The sequence below is a fragment of the Simochromis diagramma genome, unplaced genomic scaffold, assembly GCF_900408965.1.
Source record: "Simochromis diagramma unplaced genomic scaffold, fSimDia1.1 OVJJ01000802.1, whole genome shotgun sequence".
Lineage (NCBI taxonomy): Eukaryota > Metazoa > Chordata > Actinopteri > Cichliformes > Cichlidae > Simochromis > Simochromis diagramma.
The window spans coordinates 17,710,951-17,732,378 of NW_024387492.1; the positions used below are offsets into that span (position 1 = coordinate 17,710,951).

Below are 21,428 nucleotides of genomic sequence, written 5' to 3' on the forward strand. Positions count from 1 at the left end.
TCAAACAGGTGCCATTCATACAGGTAATGAGTGGGGGACAGAAAAGCTTCTTACAGAAGACGTTACAGGTCTGTGAGAGCCAGAGATTTTCCTTGTTTGAGGTGACCAAATACTTATTTTCCACCCTAATTTATGAATAAATTCTTTACAAATCCTACCATGTGAATTCATGGATTTTTTTTTCACATTCTGTCTCTCACAGTTGAAGTGTACCTCTGGTGCAAATTACTGACCTCTGTCATCATTTTAAGTGGGGGAACTTGCACAATCGGTGGCTGACTAAATACTCTTTTGCCCCACTGTACATATATAGTTTTAGTTAGATTGTTACACATATGAGAGTGGCCTCTGTCTGGTTGTGAGTTTTAGTAGGCGAGGTGAGAGGTGAAACAGAGTGCAATTGAGGTCGAGACACCCCCACACACACTGTAGGTAGACTTATATTCTAGGTAACAGTTCAGACATATTTTCTTGCAACTGCATTTTGTGCCTCCAGAATTGACAGTTTTGTTGCAGAGCATGCATCTAATGTTCCAGAAATAAGCGAGAGTCAGAAGATGAACAGGAAGCACCTGGCTTGGAGACGAGAGAATGTTCTTTTTAAATGTGTTACAAGTTGTCAACAGAACATTTGTGGTTTTGAAACTTATGCATGTGATGACGCAAGAGGGGGCGTCAGAAAACATTCCCTGATGCAATAAAGACAACTGCTTGTGTATTATTGGGCGAAGATCCTACCTATTGGGTGTAGATCTCCCCACACGTGTGTTCATTAAAATCATCGTTTGACCTAACCCTCCTGGACCAGTGTTGTGATTTTGAATCCCTCCTGTATCCCTCCTCAATATTTGAACTTGTAACACTTCCCATTGCACTGATGGGTGGACAGTTCTTAGGTGCCTGTGCATGTTGTTTGTGGAGCCGGCTCTATATGATATCCTTTTCTTGTAGACTCTACACCAGGGGTGGGCAATTCCAGGCCTCGAGGGCCGGTGTCCTGCAGGTTTTAAATCTCACCTTGGGTCAACACACCTGAATCAAACGATTCATTCGTTACCAGGCCTCTGGAGAACTTCAGGACATGTTGAGGAGCTAATGTAGCCATTTAAATCAGCTGTGTTGGATCAAGGACACATCTAAAACCTGCAGGGACACCGGCCCTCGAGGCCTGGAGTTGCCCACCCCTGCTCTACACTCTGCCTTGTTTTGTCAATAAGATTGAAATGACTCCAGACTTTGCTTCTTTTCTTGGTGTCACTCATTTTCTTTACTGTACCTTTCCAATGTGACGGTGTTGTCTCTTGTTGTTGCTCCCGGCTGTCTTTCTTTCCCTCTCCCTCCTGCTCGTGTTGTGTGCTACTGCTGTTGCGAGTGTAACTACCGTCCCCGCCCCCTCAGCTCAGCGCTGAGCAGAGGGGGGAGGGGCGCAACGTTTGGCGTCTCTGCTCAGCGCAAACACAAGGGTTTTGTGTTTCATGTTTGGTATCAACTTGTGTTTTGTGTTTATTCTTATTTTGTATTAGTTCTTAGGGTTTGGTTCTTGTGTTTAGTGCTTTAGTGTTTTATCAGCCCTACCTGCGTCTTTCCTCTGTGCTCTGTTCGTGTTCCTGAGTTGGTGTTGTAAAACAGTCTGTGTGTTTCCTGTTTTACTTTGTAGATCCGTGTCTCGTCTTGTGAATTAGTTCAGCTGTGGTCCCCTCCTGTGTGTCATATACACACAAGGTAATGAGGGATCATTACCTTGTGTGTATTTATAGTGTGTGTCTGCCTGTGTCCCTCGTAATGTCGTCTGCTTTACTCTGTGTATTTTGGTATTCCTCGTGTCTCTCTGCTCTCCTTTCCCTGCATGTCCTCATGTTTTCAGGTATTAGTTTTCCCAGTTTAGGCTTTAGTTGCTCCCTGTTCCTTATTTCCTGTTTTGTACTTCACTTTAATTACAAATAAACACTCACTTGCACCCCAGCCTGTACCTGCATTTTGGATCCTTTTCTCACTACAACACATGACTGCTGCCCTAGCCGTGACAATACTATAAAATACTATAAAACCTATCACACATCAGTAAATCAAAAATACATTTTTATTCAGTTTTATTCAGAAGTGAAAATCATGGTTAGTAATCTTTGTATTAAGTAAAGCATTCATTGTTTCTGTTTGACTGATTAATGTCAAAGTATTATTTTTCATAACTCTATATTAAGTAAATAATATTTTGTCTTTAGGTTTATAGAGAAGAGGACACAGAGGAACAATCAGATTCATGAATGATGGACACAGAAGACAAGACTCCAGGTACACAGCTATACACATTAATGCTGTTAGTCAAAATTTCTCATTTAAAAGGTATTAGGCATTATGTTTACATGCATGTAATTTTCCTCTGTTTCATCATAGTAGTTAGTGTTTGCCACCACGAGAATAATTTCAACAGTTCAAAGAGTTAAATGTAATAAGTTTCTTAGTATCATCAACAATCAATTTACTTTTCTTTAAAGAAAAGGGTCCAGGGCCAGTTTAATGTTTTAAAGTCAAAGGGAACCTGCTAAAATAGTTGTTTAAAATCTATTAATGAAAAGGAAAACAACAATAAAGAAAATATTAAATTCTATAAATGAATTAATGTAAATTCAGAAATTTAGTAATTGTTGTTGGTCGTTATGGTCATCTAAGCCTGTGGCAACAAAACAGTGGTTGTCTAATATAAGAGAGCTTCAATCCAGAGTTTAGCCACACACCACAGTCTGAATTAGTTTCTACTCGACACAACTGTCATGCAGTATTATCACTGTTTCCAAAGTTGGGTCACCTGGGCAATTTTAACAAAAAAGCCAGTTGAGTTTATGTTGTGCTACAGTAGATAAAGCAACATTAACCAAACACCAGTTATGGATTAATAATTATAAGTCCTAAAGATTTCATAATTTCTGACTGTGTTTCACTGATGTAGTTTCTGCATAATTCTAGTCTGTGCACAAACAGTTGAAGCTAATGATAATGGTAGCTTCAGCTGTTTAAACATAAAAAATGCTTGTTAGTATTTTCTTATTGCTACAGGGGCATTTCAATTAAAAAAAATAAAGTTGTCACTCAGTCTTCAGCTTTTCAGTGTTTGCCCAAAAGGCCACACAGGCTTAGAAAAGTTTCTTATTATTGATTTATATCCCATTTTATTTTTGAAGAAAAACTCCGAAGCAACAGAACACATTACAAGATGTTTAAAGACAAATAACAGGTGATCTAGTTATATAAGTATCCACTGAAATGGTACATTGATTGCATCCTGTCTTTCCTGTATATTCTATTTATGTTTGAAATATTTCATTCACCCAGAAAAAATAAAAAACTGAATTATATCTATAGTTAAATAACAAACATATAAAGCACAGTTACAGATTTTAGAGAAGTTCTTTTTATAATTGTTGTCTTTAATTTCAACTTCTCTGTTTGTCTTCTTTAGGCCTGTTAAACTTTATCACCAAACTTGGACTGGAAAAATTTTATCCCAACAAGCTGACTCTGCAACTTCTATTAGAAATCAACAAAAGCAACACATATGATCATCCTGTTCAGTCAGTGGAAGATATACCATGGTGCTTCTTTAGAAGATTGTTTAAAATCAATGCAGAGTGCAGGAACTGTACACAGGTACCGAATAATAACCATGAGAAGGATCAGTTTAATGATCAATATGACCTTGACTTTTGCCCCACAGATGACACTGACGATAGGTTTAACCCAGCTGACATCATAGTAGCACTTTTCAAATGTGCTGACAGCTTCTTGCAACAGCAAATGACCCTCAAGATGTCAATGTGCCAGTTTTCTGTCCCACTGTTGATGCCTCATAGTAAAAATAGTCAGTGTAACCTGATGCTTTGGGCTCTGAGAGACATTGTCAAAGAATGGCTTACACATGAGTTATCTCAATCAAAACACTTTGTTGAAGACAACATTGTTCAAGCAAATATACCACTCTATTCATTTGTGAGGCTGAAAAACTGCAGCCTATCCAAGTCACAGCTTTTGAATATGATTCTCAGCCGGGGTCAACAGAATCACAATTACTTCATTCACAGAGAAATGGAAGGAGGAGCAATTGAAAAGAAAATTGCCAATGGACTGGTTGAGGTTTGTTGGTACCTGCCCAGTGGAAGAGAAAATCTTGACATTTTTCCAGAGCCAGCTACCTTCGCTAATTTGCGAGGAGACATTTGTGGGTCGCTCACACAATTCAATTTTCTTTACCAAGTATCAACTGCTGTCTTTGTGTTCCTGGACAAAGTTGAAGAAAATGAGCAGAAGATTTTGCTTTCTCTACCAAATGTGAAAACAAAACTGTTCTTGGTAGTTGATGTCAAAGACAGGAAAGCAAAAGAAGACATATTGTCTGTGAAGGCAACACAAGAAAAATTAGATTTACCAAAATCCAGCATCAAAATTAAACGCTCAAACATGAACGTTGTTGAGTTTTCAAAAAATATTTGTGCAACTATTAAGACCTCAAATGTACCCACAATGAAAATAATCAACATGTTTGACAAAGCTGTTGAACTTGGTTTGTCTGTGGATGAATGCAGGAGTGAAAACCAAGAAAAGGCAGCTGAAGAGATTATGAGGGGCATTGGAGTCCGCAATATATCCGACTACAAGAAGCAACAACTTCCTCTGCAGGGAGATAACTGGAAGAGGTTGTCACAGCTGGAAAAAGAACAGTGTAGATTAAAAGATTTTGGTGACTCAGGACTGGAAGAGTACAAATGTCAGCTCCAGCAAGAAGTGAAGCAAATTAAGAAGGTGCAAAGTACCTACAAATTGTCCAAAGCAATGAGAACTTTTATTGCTAACCTATCTACGAACAACAAGGAAAAACAAAACTATTTCCTAAAATGGATGAAACTGAAGCTTGATACAAAATCACGGGAAAAACTCTCCGCATTGAGGAAGAAATTTAAAGAAGAGTGCAGGAAGAAAGAGTCCAAACTCATTGCAGAGCTGGATCAAGCTTTGCTGGAGAGCTCTTTAGGAATAGAGCATTACATGAGAGAGATGGGGCTGATCTATGAGTTTTCTTTGCACTCACAAAAAACTGTTGATGAAATAGTTGCTCTGCCAAGTGTTGTAGCTAAAATGCTGCTTGATGGATATCCTTTAGAACTCTTGGATGGAGATGCTTCCAATATTCCAGAGAGATGGGTGGCAGATGTGCTGATGGAGCTTCATAAGAAGGTTGGAGAGAAGAGCAGACTGTTGGTAGTGTCTGTGTTGGGTGTTCAAAGTACAGGGAAATCAACACTCCTCAACACCATGTTTGGTGTGCAGTTTCCTGTCAGCAGTGGCCGATGCACAAGAGGGGCTTATATGGTCTTCCTCAAAGTTGGTGAAGATTTAAAAACCGAGCTGAAGTATGACTTCATAGTTCTCATTGATACAGAAGGTCTAAAATCTCCTGACATGGCACAGCTAGAAGACAGTTATGAGCACGACAACCAGCTGGCAACCTTTGTCATTGGTCTAAGTGATGTAACCATTATCAACATCGCAATGGAGAACGCAACTGAAATGAAAGATATCCTACAAATCACAGTGCATGCATTTTTGAGGATGAGGCAAATTGGTAAAAAGCCAGTTTGTCATTTTGTACACCAAAATGTTGCTGGTGTTTCAGCTCATTCCAAGTGCATGACAGAGAGGAAACATGTTTTGGACCAGCTAAATAAAATGACCAAAATTGCAGCTAAAATGGAAAAGCAACCTTCTATTAATGCATTCACTGATGTGCTGGACTATGACATTGAAAAAAACCACTGGAACATCCCTGGACTCTGGCTTGGAACCCCACCAATGGCACCAGTGAACACAGGTTACAGTGAAGCTGTAGCAGATTTCAAGAAAAATCTTTTGGAAATAATGAAAGATGACAGAGATAGAAAAGCCACACAGATCCCAGATTTTCTCGAATGGATGAAAAGTCTGTGGAGAGCAGTCAAATATGAAAACTTTATCTTTAGTTTCAGAAACACTCTTGTGGCTCATGCTTATGACAACCTTTGCAAAGAGTTTAGTCAATGGGAGTGGGAGTTCAGAAAACACATTTTCTGCTGGCAGACAGAAGCAGAGCTAGAAATCTTAAATACTGACAATGAATCAGAAGTTAACACTTGGGAAAAAGTGGTTCATTCCAAAAAATCTCAACTGTCTGACAAAATAACAGACCAACAAAAGCTAATGATGGAGAAACTACGTCACTATTATAAAAGGAAAGACAGAGATGTAAATTTGATAGAGAAATACAAGAACGATTTCTCTAAAAGTATTATTGGCCTTGCCAAAGAAATTCAACAGTCTGTGTGCATTAAACTGGATTGTGCCCTCCAGCTAAAGATTAGCAAAAAGAAGGCTCAAGATATACAGAGAAAATACAGAGATGTGATTGAAGAGCAGGTCATGAAGCTCTTGGGTAACTGCAAAAAATCATCTCTGTCAGATGAACAGCTGATGGATGTTTTTGAAAAGATGTGGACAGACGCAACAATAAATGTGTGTGGTCTGGAACACCGAGATATCGCAGGATCAGTCCTGATGCAACTGAAAAAAATTTTCTTAAACCGGAAAGTCAACAAGGATTTACAGGTTGACTTAAAAGAATATGGAAAACAGCCATTTAAAGTTAAAAATGCCCATTTAGATTCCTGGTTCAAAATGGTCAAAAACTGGTTCCTACGTGATTGTCAGAGCTCTGCAGACAGTGCAATTGAATCTTGGACACAGTTTTTACTTGATACAGTAAAGACAAATGGAGATTACCATGAGTCGTTTGCAAGGGATCTTTTGGAGAAAATCGATAGTTTCCTTGAACACAGTTACAAACACCACAAAACAAATATACAGTTTGAGATTGACCTGAAACTTCACATTTGTAGCTTTGCCACAAGGCAGTTCCTGGAAATGCACAAAAAGTTCTTGTACAAAAACAATCCTCAAAATCAGCTGGAGAAGCTCAAGAATCAGTACTTGTCAGACTTTCTCGATTTGTACAAAGACAGAGATCACTGCCAACGAAAAGCAAAAGATTTTGCCAGAGTTTGCATCAAACCTGCAGTGGAAGACTATGTCAACAGATCACTGGGAGTAGATATTGTAGATGAGATTGTGACCAGCTGTCATTCAACAGAGTACAGTTCCCGCTCTTATTTCCAGTACAACATTCAGAGAGAATTACTTCAAAAAGAAGACTTTAATAGTTTTGTGAGGTACATCAGTAACTATGAAATGTATGTTAAGAACTGGATTTATGAGCACGTGAAGCAAAAAATGTCAGAGGATGAAACTTTATGCAAACTGAAAAACAAGATCCTGCAGGTCATATTTACAAAAATCACAGAAGCGTTAAATAAGGCATCAAAAGCAAAGGATGGCACTCACCTTGAAGATAACAAGGAAAGCATCACAGAGTTCATCAACAGCATGCACAAATATCTAATTAAGGACATCTTATTATCAGAGGAGGATGAAAAAGCCATCCTGTTTCAAATCCAAAGCACATGTTATCCATTTATCAAAAGTCTCAAGACCTCAATAAAAGACTTAAAAGCAGAACTTCAGCAGGAATTCTCAAAATCCAAAGATATTGCTGCAGATTTGGAAAAGCTTCCAATCAGACCACATGACGAGCTTTTCAAGCGGGTGTTTGGTTGTGGACAACAGTGTCCATTTTGTAAAGTGCCCTGTGAGGCTGGAGGGAAAGAACACACTGAGCATCATGCAACTGTACATCGGCCACAAGGTCTTGGCAGATATAGAAACCTTGACACAGAGAAGCTGGTCGAAACATTATGTACAACTGATGTGTACAGTGGAAGTAAATTTTGTAACGCACTCACTAAGCAGGAATGGCATCCTTACAAAGACTACAAAACGTATTATCCAGAGTGGCACATTCCAGCAGATCCTTCTGTAGAAGCATCGGACTATTGGAAGTATGTTTTAGTGAAACACAATGAACAGTTTGCTGAAAAATATGACGCCAAGCCAGCTGATGTTCCACAGGCCTGGAGAAGCATCACAAAGGAACAAGCACTGAGAGGCTTAACAGAAGCATTCAACATGAAGTGAATTAAGTACAATCCTAACAAATATCATTGAAGAAAACAATGTTAAATAAGGACTGATGCGCACTTAAGATACAGGACATCATCATTATGAAGATCAGTCCAAATAAAAATGAATCAATACAAATAGTAAATGATTTACTTGGCTGAAAGATGTCAAGCTTTAATATTTTATTTTGTATTGTGTCCTTGATATAAACTACAAATAGTTAGTTTTACCTCTTTTTAGAGAACATTGTTAGCTTTTTCTTTTTATCTTATTTTATTTGCTCTTCAGACTTTTCGATTTTCTGAAGTTTTCCTGTTTTTTATTCATTATTGTAGATGTTTTATATTCACTACAAAGAATATGTAATAACATTATTTTGCAACATGATCATTTATATTTTTCTTTTCCTCTGTTTTCCCAAAATGAAATATTTTAATATGAAAAAGTAATTTAACTTTAAAATACTTGCTTCAAAATTATATCATGAATTTCTGTTTTTTGAGGGGAGACAGCTGATCATGTAATTTCAGACTTTTTCTAAATATTTTACTTTTACTTTTTCCCATGATGCTTTCCTTGATGTCAAGGAAAGCCCAGACCTTTCTGTTACTGGGCTTTAAATAGTTTAAATAGTAAAATAGTCACTGTTAAAGAAAGACTTACCCTAAACTAGATTTACTGTCTGCCAACTTTTTTTTCTTTTTAACTGCCTGTGCATGTGAAGCAAGTGCTCTAACATTAGAGTTTTACATCAACAGAAAATGTTTATCTTTAAAGTCTGTATAATAAATAAATAAACTTTATTTACTTTGAATACACTTTAAGTTTTATGTTCAAGGTTCAAGGTTCTTTATTTGTCACATGCATGGTTATACAAGTATAACACACAGTGAAATGTAGCCTGACACGCTCCTTGACATGTGCAAAAATTGGGGGGGGTGTAGAGGAAGAACATTATATATATATATATATATACAGACATTTAGTATATACACTGGGTGAATGTGCAGTAGTAGCAGCAAGCAGGTGAATTCTGTACATTAATATGAATAGACATCTGACTATTTTACAGGATAGACAATATAAACATATTTAAAATTAAAGGAATTGAAATGTACATTGTTCCTTGGTTTAGAGTGTCTGGAAGAGTCCTGACTCAGTCAATTATAGATGATGTGAGAGGGCGGGTGTGTGTGTTTAGGGCACGGATGGCTTGGGGATAGAAGCTCCTCTTGAGTCTCTCTGTCCTTGCCCGGAAGATGCGGAACCTTCTACCAGATTGCAGAAGTTGGAACAGTTTGTTGCCAGGATGGGACGGGTCCTTCAGTATCTGCGCTGCTCTAGTCCGGCATCTCCTGGTGTAGGTGTCCTGAAGCGGGGGGAGAGCAATCCTGCAGCAGCGTTCTGCTGTACGGATCACTCTCTGGAGAGCTTTTTGGTCCTTCACACAGCTGTTCCCAAACCACGATGAGGTTACTAGTGTTGGCCAATTTAAGTTTTCTGAAACACTGAAGCTTGTATAGAAAAGGGTTCATTACTCAAAGGTTCATTACTTTTTAACACCATCGTCTTTGGTGGCATCTGGTGGCCAATAATATTACAAGCCGCTTGAATCAGTCAGTGAGTGACGTCACCAGACACCGATAAATAGTTTTAAAATGTGTGAGAGAGGTTGGACTGTGAAAGTCAATTGTATTTAAAGGGTTAAAGTTCTGAATTTGAATTAAAATCAAGTCAATGAAAGTGGATTTTTTTAAAGATATATTAATTTTATAGCATTTTGTAAACGTAAACAAGGGGTTTAAAAATAATAAAAATATAAAAAATAATAAAAATTACGGACCTAATATGTTGGTGGACAATTTTGACCACGAACAAGCTGAAAGGGTAGTGATTCTGAAGAAACCCAGAGGGTTAAACTGAACCGTCCGAGTAAGTGATGAGAGGGATTTCACTGTGCAAACATATATGTTTTTGTGAGGATGCCTAAAACAATATTCTTTGGAGGATGCGGGCATCGATCCCGCTACCTCTCGCATGCTAAGCGAGCGCTCTACCATTTGAGCTGGTAGAGTGACGTCATCATACACTGATAAATAGTCTTAAAATATGTAATGTGTAAGAAAAAGTATTTCAGAGATGAAAGTAAAATTAATTTTGGTTATTGAACAGATATTTTCGGACTTTTTATTCTCTTCTTGGAGACGCAGCACCAAAAAATAAATCACATCCCACAGCATAAACCGCAGCAAATTACAAGAGGGAGGAGGGTAGTAACTTTTACCATTTACTGAAAAAAAGCATGGGTCATTTTTGGCCACGAACAAGCTGAGAGGGAGTTTTTATGTTTTTGCTCTCCCTTCACAAAAATAACTATGCATTATAATCAGTGTTGATGTGAATAAATTACATGTCTATTAATGTACTATTAATAATACAAGAAATTCCGGTAGCACTGCAAATATATATAATTGTGAGATTTGAGGTTGTCTTCCATCTAGTGCAGTGGACAATCAAACTGGCTTTTAAAGGGTCAAAAATGTAAAAATTAATAACTATTTTATATTTATGGAAAGAACTGAAGTTAGTTAAAAGCTTTATGCAGAAAAATGGCAAAAATAATAAAAATAATAAAAATTACAGACCTGGACACTTTTGGCCACGAACAAGATAAAAGGGTATTGATTTTGAACAAACCCAGACGGTTAAACTAAACTTTCCAGGTATTTCACTGTGCATAAAACAATATTCTTTGGAGGATGCGGGCATCGATCCCGCTACCTCTCGCATGCTAAGCGAGCGCTCTACCATTTGAGCTAATCCCCCACATGAGACTCCGCCGAGTGACGTCATCAGACAGCGAGCAATAGTCTTAAAATGTGTAAGAAAGGTTGGACTTTGAAGCGAATCACCAGCAAATACATATAGCGTATTTCAGAGATGAAAGTAAAATTAATCTGGTCAATCGAACAGATATTTTCGGACTGTGTATTGACGCAGGACCAAAAATAAATCATATCCCACAGCATTAACCACAGCAAATGAGAAGAGGGAGGCGTGTAGTAACTTTTACCATTTACTGAAAAAAGGCATGGGTCATTATCAGCAGAGGTTTGGGATCAAACCATTGTGAGACCTTGGGTCACCCTGTTTACATGTTTAACTTAATAACTAGAGGTGCAGTACTCTAAGACAAGTCTACTTTAGTGACCTTTAACTGATCACACATGCTGTTAACGGACACACGTGGGCTTTGCTTCTGGAAATTATACTGGGATAGTTCCTCCTTGCCTTTCCTGCTTCCAGTGCTCCACGGTCACGGTCAACTGTCAGAGCCTAGGATTCCTGTGATCAACTGTGGACATCAGTGGGGGATTAGCTCAAATGGTAGAGCGCTCGCTTAGCATGCGAGAGGTAGCGGGATCGATGCCCGCATCCTCCAAATTTATTTAACCGTGAACTAAAAGCAGACATACACTAAAACAGATCACTGCAGGGCGAGAAATCCAAGCCTGTCGTATAAAAAAACCCTCTGTGCAGAGAATCTTCGTAACTTCCCTTGAGAAATATCCACAACACAACAAAAACAACTTCGCAAAACAGTGGAGAGAGAGGTGTTTTTCTTATTTATTAATTACCAGGTTGTTATGAGCTGCCACAGCACAGTTCCGGTCTATACAGATATATGAACAGGTTAGTTATTACTTATATTACTTTTAATACATTACTTCCTTTTAGTTTGGGTAGTGTTTTGGCGTGATAAGGAACCTTTTTAATGCCCAATAAAGCTCATAAACCAGGTTGTAAAATTAAAAATAGTGATATGTCCTAAACAGCTGTTGTAAAGGTGGGGGAGTGTTGCTCACAGAGGATCATCTTCCAAATGACCATAAGCTCTCCGTAACAGCAACAGAGAAATTTGTAAGTCTGCACAATAAACACACCTCTTTATGTACTTTATCACAATGCGTAATGACTTAAAAGCACCTTGAAAAGATTCCCAGTGTAGAATAAAATGTGACCTTTAATGAGACATCCAGCTTGCCTGAGATCAGTGTTTGTGTTTATTAAGGCTGAGTGTTAAAGGCTGTGGGTTCATAGCCTCCGAAGGTAATAACTCTATATTACAATAAGCAGCATGTCGTTATGATTTACTGGCTATTGTTGTGCAAAAACTCCATTTTAACTTTAAAAGATATTTACACTGGTCTGTAAACATCAGGAGTCATGATTGCAAATAAGAAAAAATTATGTTATACTTTTGTAAATGAAGACTGTATAAATTTAATATTGTTTTTTCTTCCTATCTTCATCAGAGCTCAAACTAAATGAAATGACTGATCCTATTTTGAATACACGAGGAGAAGATTTCATAATAAACGTCATTTTTAATTCATACACTGATCTGCATTCAATAAAATCTGTCATGCGGGGAAATAAAAATATTGTGACTGGGAGCAACAACATGAACCAAACGCACCCACGCAGACACAGACAGTTTTATCATCATGAGCATGAACATCATCAGGCAGTGAAAATTCCATCAGATAATGTTCTGCTATCTGAGCATGTCTCCCCCCTTAAAATGACCCTCATCGATCCTGGTGCCCCGTGCTTCCTCGTCCACCGTGTCCTCTCTGCGATAAGGAGGTCAATCAGCTCGGTTTGGTCTGAAAGCAGTTTCTGAACCACGAGTCCTGGCGCCTCCATCCCTCGCTGTCTCACTTTCTGCTCCGAGTGTCCCAAAGCCAAAAAGGTTTGTCTGAGTTTTTTTTAATCTTTTCAGTGTCTGTTACAGGAAGCTAAAGCAGCCGGACAGCAGGCTGTCTGTCTGATGCTGCCTCGTTTTCTCCTCTCACATGAAGTCATCTGAATCGTTGCCGTCCTGCAGAGTACAGGCAGTAAAGCACAAGTTACAGACTGTTCATCATCAACTGCTATGGCTTCGCTAAAAGAAATCACCTTAAACAACAATATATATATATATATATATATATATATATATTTTTTGTTTTTTAGGGGTGCAACGATATTTGTATCGATATTGAACCGTTCGATACAGTGCTTTCGGTTCGGTACGCATATGTATCGAACAATACAACATTTGTAATTTATTTTATCAACTTTCCTTCTGACGATGCTGTCTGTGTTGAGCGCTCAGTGAATCTGCGTTCAACTACTCCGCCTAGGCTGCACTGTCGAGCGCAGATTCACTGAGCGCTCAACACAGACAGCATAGTCAGAAGGAAGAGCGCAGGGCAAGCTAGCAAGACAGAAGTTAAGCTCTCCTTGCAACATGGACCTCCCCCACCCTCATTCAGATCTGGCGTTTGGAATTATTTTGGTTTTCATGTGACGTATGACCCTGAAGGTAAGCGAGTCATGGACTAAAGTAAAACAGTATGTTGGATGTGCCATGCAATGCTCAATTACTAGTGGGAACTAGTGTGTTAGCGCAGTTAGCTCGTTAACGTGTTGGCCGCCTAGCCCCATGCACGGGGCGATCGGCGGTAGCTCGTTAACGGAGATTTGCCGTGTTGTGGCGTTAAGGTCATTTCAACGAGATTAACCTGAAAGCACTAGTGGGAACACAACGAATATGACTGCACATTTACGCCGACATCATCCTAGTGCAAAGACAAAAACAACAAGCATGCTACTAACTTTAGCCGAGTCATTTAGACAGCTGTTAGCACATGATTCTCCTTATGCTGCTGAGAATATAGCCCAGAAGAAGCGGATAGTATAGCTTTTATTTTGGAAAGAGACATTTCTCTGTAATAAACTCTCTTTTCCAAAGATGAGTGATTCCTCAATCAGATACAGGGCTTGCAATATCGCTAGCCCGACGTCCTGGAGCTAGCGATTTTTTCAGTCGGGCTACCAAAATCTATCTCTTCCCTGCCCGTCGGGCTATTGTAGGAAGGAAAAATATATGTCAAAGCTTTTGCATTCTTTCAGAAATGTAGCTGGGTAATTATGTAATTGGCATCGGTGAGCCACTGTCAATATGTGACATATTGAAATCGCGTTTGAATTTGCGCTTGTTTTTTGCTTTCACTTTGCAATCGTGCGAACTGTGTATAGAGAGCCACAGCACTGATCTGTGAGTGATGATAATTTGTGCACCAATTCCTCTGACATCGTCTTATCAATCGTTAGCTTACTATGCAAACATGACAAGTGAAATCTCCCGCAGCAAGCTTAAACATGTGAGAGGTTGATCGCGCAGAGAATCGCTGAGCTTATGTGAGTGCGTGTGTAAAATCAGCAGCATATATATTTTAGTTCTGCTGAGCCAAATAAGACAGGTCAGGGTGAAGAAGTGACAGCCAAAGAAAAGCTTACCACAAAACAGAGAAGTTATGACAAATCAGACTATAAGGCAAAAAGAAAGTGCAGCTTTATGGAATTTCTGTGGCTGCGATATGACGAGCTAAATAACCAGGGCTGCACATAAGTGGTCCGCAGGTGCGCATTCGCTGTCAAAATAAAAAACACGCACAAGGGTTAGGGTTAAATTTAAAAACTGTACCTTTGAGTTAAAATATATATTTATAATTTTAATAAATGACAAATTAAAAAGGCATGAACATTTTTTTGTATCGAAAAAATATCAAACCGTGACACCAAAGTATCGAACCGAACCGAACCGTGAATTTTGTGTATCGTTGCACCCCTAATATATACCGTATTTACCGCACTATAAGGCGCACGTAAAATCCTTAAATCTTCACAAAAATCGACAGTGCGCCTTATAATCTGGTGCGCCTTATGTATGAATTTTGGTTTGTGCTTACTGACCTCGAACCGGTTTTATGTGGCACACTATGCTCAAAAATCTGTCAAAAAAAGATTTTTAGTGCCACTTTTTGGAGCATTACGGTTACCGTTGCCAGGAGCCTCGCGGAGTAATACGTACTGTGCTTCAACACAACATTACCGTGTTGTGTGTGTATAACGACTCCAAAATGGCACCCGCGAAGAGACACGCTTACGAAGCTGATTTTAAACTTCGAGCAATTAGTTATGCAGAAGAGAATGGAAATAGAGCAGCTGCCAGACAATTCAGCATTAATGAGTCCATGGTGCGCAAGTGGAGGAAGCAAAAAGATGACCTAAAACAAGTAAAGAAGACCAAAAGGAGTTTCCGAGGGAACAAGGCGCGATGGCCGCAGTTAGAGGACAAAATTGAACAGTGGGTTATTGAACAGAGAACAGCAGGTAGAAGTGTCTCTACAATCTCTATTCGACTCAAGGCAACAGCGGTAGCACGTGACATGCAGATCAACGACTTTCGAGGGGGACATTCTTGGTGCTTCCGTTTTATGAAAAGGCATAATCTCTCAATCCGCACAAGAACTACTGTCTCACAGCAACTGCCAAACGATTACAAAGAAAAGTTGGCCATTTTCCGCACGTACTGCCAGAATAAGATCACTGAAAAGAAGATCCGGCCAGAACACATCACTAACATGGACGAGGTCCCCCTCACCTTTGACATCCCCGTGAACCGTACTGTCGAGAAAACAGGGATCAGTACGGTATCTATACGCACCACAGGGAACGAGAAGTCATCCTTCACTGTAGTTCTGGGCTGCCAAGCTAATGGCCAGAAACTACCACCCATGGTCATTTTCAAGAGGAAGACTTTGCCAAAAGAAAAGTTTCCGGCCAGCGTCATCGTCAAGGCTAACTCAAAGGGCTGGATGGACGAAGAGAAAATGAGCGAGTGGCTGAGGGAAGTTTATGTCAAGAGACCGGATGGCTTTTTCCACAAATCTCCGTCTCTTTTGATCTACGACTCCATGCGCGCCCATCTCACCGAGGCTGTCAAAACCCAAGTGAAGCAAACTAATTCGGAGCTTGCCGTCATTCCGGGTGGATTAACCAAAGAACTCCAACCACTAGATATTGGTATCAACAGGTCGTTCAAAGTTAAATTACGAGCTGCGTGGGAGCATTGGATGACAGAAGGCGAACACACATTCACCAAGACAGGGAGGCAACGCCGAGCGAGTTACGCCACTATCTGCCAATGGATCGTGGCTGCTTGGGCTAAGGTATCAGTCTCAAGTGTCGTCTGAGCTTTCACGAAGGCTGGAATAATCACTGAACAGCTAAGTAACAGCAACGAGACTGATTCGGATAATGATGAGAGGGATCCGGGCATGCTTGATGCCGAAATTGCCCAGCTGTTTAACTCAGACACTGAAGGTGAAGAGTTTGATGGATTTGTGGAAGTTGAATGAACTGGAAATGTAAGTGTATTGTTCAATATTTGATGTTTAACAGCTTAACAATGTTAATAGTTACTGTGAATGAGTTGGTTAAATTTTAACTCATCCGATTGTTTTATTCTGCTGAATGCACTTTAAACGCCTTTTAATCCGGTGTGAGAGGGATCCGGGCATGCTTGATGCCGAAATTGCCCAGCTGTTTACCGTAACTCGGACACGGAAGGTGAAGAGTTTGATGGAATTGTGGAAGTTGAATGTACCGTACTGGAAAAAGTGTGTATTTTTCAATATTTAATGTGTTACAGCTTAACAGTGTTAAGAGTTACTGTGAATGAGCTTAATAAAGGTCGAGTTATTTTTTGTTTGTCTTAATGCGTCTTATAATGTGATGCGCCTTATGTATGAAAACAGAGCCAGTCTTCAACAGTGCGCCTTATAATCTGGTGAGCCTTATAGTGCGGTAAATACGGTATATATATATATATATATATATATATACACATATATATATGACATCATGGTAAATGAACAAAATAATAGAATCCTTCTTGGTATTCACCTCATTAGTCTTCATGTTTTCAGTCCTCATCAGTGACGAGTAGTTCCTGCAGTGACCAAAACGCAAGAGTGTCACACATAGTGGCCAAACTTTATTTGACACATATTTTTATTTTATAAGTATTTATATCTAAAATGTACATGTGGTCGGGTTTTTGCTGTTACAGATAAGGTTAAGCGTAAATAAGTGTGTGCTTTAGGAATCACCTGCTATGGCTTGGTTAGCATAGTTTTGACTCTTAAGGGGAAAATACTAATATTGTGTAAATGGACACAACTTATAGAGCTGAAATTTAGTTTGACAAAAACCAATCAGTAGATTTAAAGTGGTGTGTCTTATATCAACTGCTGTGAGGCTCCCGTGAAATATAAGTGCTACTGCAGACTGAAATGTCATCGTACTTATCAATGCGATCGTTTTGGCGATATTCATGCAGCCATAATTAAACATTTCTAAAACACTGTTCTACCTGAGCTCCTCCTGCTCTTTTTTCCTTTTCTGCTCCTCCTTCTCTCTCCTCTTCTGCTCCTGCAGCTGAGCTTTCTTCTCGTTCCTCTCCTCCCGATCTCTCGATTCCTTCTCTGCTGCCAGATCAGGGAACCGTTCCACTTTTGTTTTCTCCAGACGGTTTATTATCTCGTTGATCTTCTTCTCCACTGCCACGATCTTTACCTGTGAACACAAAGCCAGTTTAGCGAACACATAAAATTGCCTAAAAATACTATGTAATGTTAGAGTATTACACTGATTGCTGCATAATAATCCATCAGCGTACATGAAGCCAGGTCTGCTGACCTCTTTCTGTCGATAAAAGCCGATCTGTCCAACATCCATGTCTCCTGTTTTCTTCAGGTTGGCCCACGGTGTGTAAACCACATTGATGTTGTTCATCTTACAGCCTGAAAACATTTAACACGTCAAGTTTAACCACATCTGCATACAAAATTCCTCCCAGTAAAAATAACAGCAGACAGAAACTTATACAAGAGGATCTCTCAGGCCAGCCTGCAGGCTTAAGGGTGAAAGTATTTTCTCTTTACCTTGGATGCTGTTGTTTTTCACCAGTTGTGCGCAGTCTATCAGCACCTCTGGTGGGATATCATCAATGGTTTGACCCTAGAAATGAATCACATAATAGTTACATCACTGTCAAATATTTTCCATAGAATTTGTATGTGGAGTGTTGCTGACACAACCAAAAACAGAGAACCGACTGTTATATTTAGTGACAGTTATTCTGAGAATTAGATTCTTAATAAAACTCAGGAGTGTGAACTCTTATTTAAAAGTCTGTTTTTCAGGGTCATTCTCATTGGGCGAGCTTATGCTTACCTTTGGCATTCTCAGATATACATGAGCTGAGGACAGTTTGTCCACGTGAAACCTGGATGTAGGGAAAAGGAGAAGGTTTAAATGACAGGATGCCATAAAGTATAATTTTAACAAGAAAAACTGTAACAAATTATACACAGAAGAAAAAATGTATTAATTTCAAAGGCAAGGAACAAATAATTCTAAAAAGAATCTACAATTATAGTTAAATGGAAATAAAAATATTAATAAAAAAAATGAAAGTCATCTATTTTTAACTACGAATTGGTTTTAAAGAGAGAGATATTAGCAGTGATGGAATAACGGCGTTACTTTTTCAGTAACGGAGTAATCTAACTAATTACTATTCCTATCGTTACAACGCCGTTACCGTTACTAAGAAGAAAATGCGGTCCGTTACTATTTTCAACAAACAGACGGTTGAAGCTGTGTTCAGCTTACTGCATCTTATATCAGTTGCACGGAAGTAGCTGTAAGTAATCTGGACGCTACAGCTTTAAGCAGCTGCGCGAGCTCCCGCGGACGGTAATCACGATCACTGTCTAGCACAACACCTGGAGCTAAGGGGCAAAACAATCGCATGAGTGCTGCTGTTTGACTGAGGAAGAATAAAGTAGTCGTGGTAAGCCAATCACATGACCACTTCAAGATGACGAAGCAACAAGGTGATATATATAAGTTTTTAAACTGTGTTGATAGGCCACGTAAAACCAGAGTCATGATAAACAATATATACACGTGTTTTTTCCTGAATAGTTTTGTCACGTTTACTGTCTAAGGACAGCGCAGCAAGCACTCTCTGCTTATGCAGACATCAGCATAAGCAGAGAGTAACAAAAACCACAACAAAAAACAGGGGAAGTTTTAGGAGTGACAGCGAGAGAGAGAGAGAGAGAGACAGCAGAAAAAGAGAGAGAGCGAGTTTTGAGATGTGAGAGATTTGTGACGTTTAGCGTGTTTGGAGTGTGTAGTTAATGTGTTGTCTTGTGTAGTTAGTGTGTAGTGTTGTGGATAGTTTTGTGTTGTGTGTCAGAACAATGAGGCGATTGCTGTCTCCATGTAAAAAACAGGAGTGATACACTTGCTGCTGTCAGACCTGCAGGTATCAGGCCGTGATGTTCTCCTTTATAGTGGACAGAAATTATTTTTTTGGAGTGGCACAAATCATTTGTGTGGCATCTTATTGAAGAACAGCTGATTGTTCTGTAAATAGTTTGAAATGGTTATTTAAAAAAGGGGTAAAAGGTAAATGGATGCAAATAATTTTGTTGTTTGCAAAACTTGTGCATAGGGTTTTAAAATTGACAATTTATATTTGCATTTAAAGTTATGAAATATGATTCATTAAACATGTTTGTGGTTGTTACAGTAAAAATATGACTTTTTCTACTCTGATTTTATGCTTTTTGTCTGATTTTAGATCAATTGTGTTAATACAGCATGTCAAAATGAAAACATGACTGTAAATTCAGACACGTGAGGTTGTGCTGAAAAGAATGATACCAAACAAGGCAAAGTAAATAGTTTGTAAAGGGAAAATGTGGAGGGAAAATCAAAAGTAGTTAAAAATGGCCAATTATACCCTGGACCCCAGAGGGTTAAACGTTTTTTTAAAGTAATGCAAAAGTTACTTTTCAAGTAATTAATCACTTTTAGAATATTGTAACTCAGTTACTAACTCGGTTACTTGAAGAAGTAACTAGTAACTATAATTAATTACTTTTTCAACGTAGCTTGCCCAACACTGGAAATTGGTAATACAGAAAATCCAAAGCACTTGTTTAAATGCTGAATAATTGCAAATAATTCTTGGTGCATTTTTTTTTAAAATTTAATTCAACCCTTCATCATTTGGCTCTCACTTCAGGGGTCATCACAGCGGATCGCAGCGCTGCCTCTATCGCATGCTCTGCCTCCATAAACCTTCTGTGTGGTCTTCCTCTCTTCTGGCATTTCAGTATTTCCACTTTCCCCTGCTGTACATGTCCAAACCATCAAGCTCTCGCACTCGCGGTCTAGTCCCTCCATTTAAAGCCTCTACTCTCTAAACTCCTACATTCTGTCTCCCTACCACCAATCAGGCCTTCATCCTCTCTTTCTCTGTTTTTGGCAGAAGTACTGTTTTTACCAGCATCCTACGGGTCAACAGTATGGAAATCTCGTTCTTGTTCATCTGCTATTTATGTGAAAAGGACCATCTCTAAACTGACTGAAATTACTGCATCCACCTGACCAGAATCAACTTTCTGGGATGTGAATATTTGGCATGGAAAACATTTTATTCTAATTTCAACCCTAAATTACAAAAGTAAACTAACATGAATTTGTCATGCCTACATTAACGGACTGCACTTTAATGTTTCTACTGTTATAAACTCACTCAATGTTTACATCGACCGTTCAATACATTCTTACAAATGGTGCTTAAAGTTAATTCTATAATCATAAATGTGTCTTAGTGTTAAGACACATTTATCTATGAGTCTAGGAACCACGTACTTTTATTGCTCATCTCAGTTTCTTTAAAAATTCCAGCTGCAGAAAATTCAGGTTATTTCAGAGTTCAGATAAAGAATCTCACCAGATATCTTCGGGCCATCCATACTTGATAAGATCCTCATCTGTAGGCATGAAACAGCCTCGAGTTAAAAGGTGATAAGATTCAATAAGAGATTTATTACCGGTGTTTAAGCAACAAAGTAACACAGGAATGAACAGATATAGCACACATCGGAGGAAGGTAGAGAAGGGCGTGAGTGCGCGATCAAAAGACAGCTCTCTTACTTTCATATTTGTCTTTTCCCATGTAGATCGTGAAGGAAGGGCCCACCACTAAAAATTAGACAGGAAGTGGGCCGTTACTGAGTGAAACTGCAAAATCACCTGGCACGAAACTCGTGAAAGACACTAAACAGCTGTAAGGAGTGCGAAGCTAACCAGGCTAACAGCTAATGGCAGCTCAACTTACCGGCGCTTGTGAAGTAAAACACCATTTTACGTGGATTAAAAATCGCCACTAAAAAGATGAACAATGTGTGTTTTAACTTTGGGCTCTAAACCGCTGACTGTGAAGAAAGACAAATTTCATCTGCAGTAAGACCTGCTGCCGTTCGCGTGTACAAAATGACCTGGGAAGCTGTTACCTAACTGAGGGAAAGTAGCGTGTAGCGCAAAGGAAACAGCGAAATTTACCTTCAAAA

The 21,428-nt window shown here is 39.0% G+C and overlaps 2 protein-coding genes and 2 non-coding genes across 5 annotated transcripts in view; 2 read left to right on the forward strand and 2 right to left on the reverse strand.

Annotated features, from left to right (window-relative positions):
* LOC120725207 (up-regulator of cell proliferation-like) overlaps positions 1-8,911 on the forward strand; it is a 31,619-nt gene extending 22,708 nt beyond the window's left edge. Inside the window, exons 2-3 of one of the 2 annotated variants that reach the window (XM_040017965.1) lie at positions 2,221-2,292; positions 3,458-8,911. In XM_040017965.1, coding sequence (XP_039873899.1) covers positions 2,265-2,292; positions 3,458-8,112 — 4,683 coding nt within the window. In that variant the 5' untranslated portion in view covers positions 2,221-2,264 and the 3' untranslated portion in view covers positions 8,113-8,911. The remainder of the gene's footprint in view (positions 1-2,220; positions 2,293-3,457) is intronic. The other variant, XM_040017966.1, reaches the window with a different exon arrangement.
* A 1,939-nt stretch (positions 8,912-10,850) lies between these two features.
* On the reverse strand, positions 10,851-10,923 carry trnaa-agc. Its single transcript has one exon. It is a non-coding gene; the product is annotated as a tRNA-Ala (tRNA).
* Positions 10,924-11,466: 543 nt separating this feature from the next.
* On the forward strand, positions 11,467-11,539 carry trnaa-agc. The gene has a single exon. It is a non-coding gene; the product is annotated as a tRNA-Ala (tRNA).
* Positions 11,540-11,707: 168 nt separating this feature from the next.
* Positions 11,708-21,385, reverse strand: ccdc25 (coiled-coil domain containing 25). The gene is made up of 9 exons (XM_040017841.1): positions 21,197-21,385; positions 21,013-21,060; positions 20,810-20,849; positions 18,229-18,280; positions 17,937-18,012; positions 17,692-17,795; positions 17,366-17,568; positions 16,897-16,942; positions 11,708-12,982 (listed from the first exon to the last, which is right to left on the reverse strand). Exons 1-9 carry the CDS (start codon positions 21,219-21,221, stop codon positions 12,953-12,955), a joined length of 624 nt encoding a protein of 207 aa, XP_039873775.1. The 5' UTR covers positions 21,222-21,385; the 3' UTR covers positions 11,708-12,952.
* Positions 21,386-21,428: the final 43 nt, after the last annotated feature.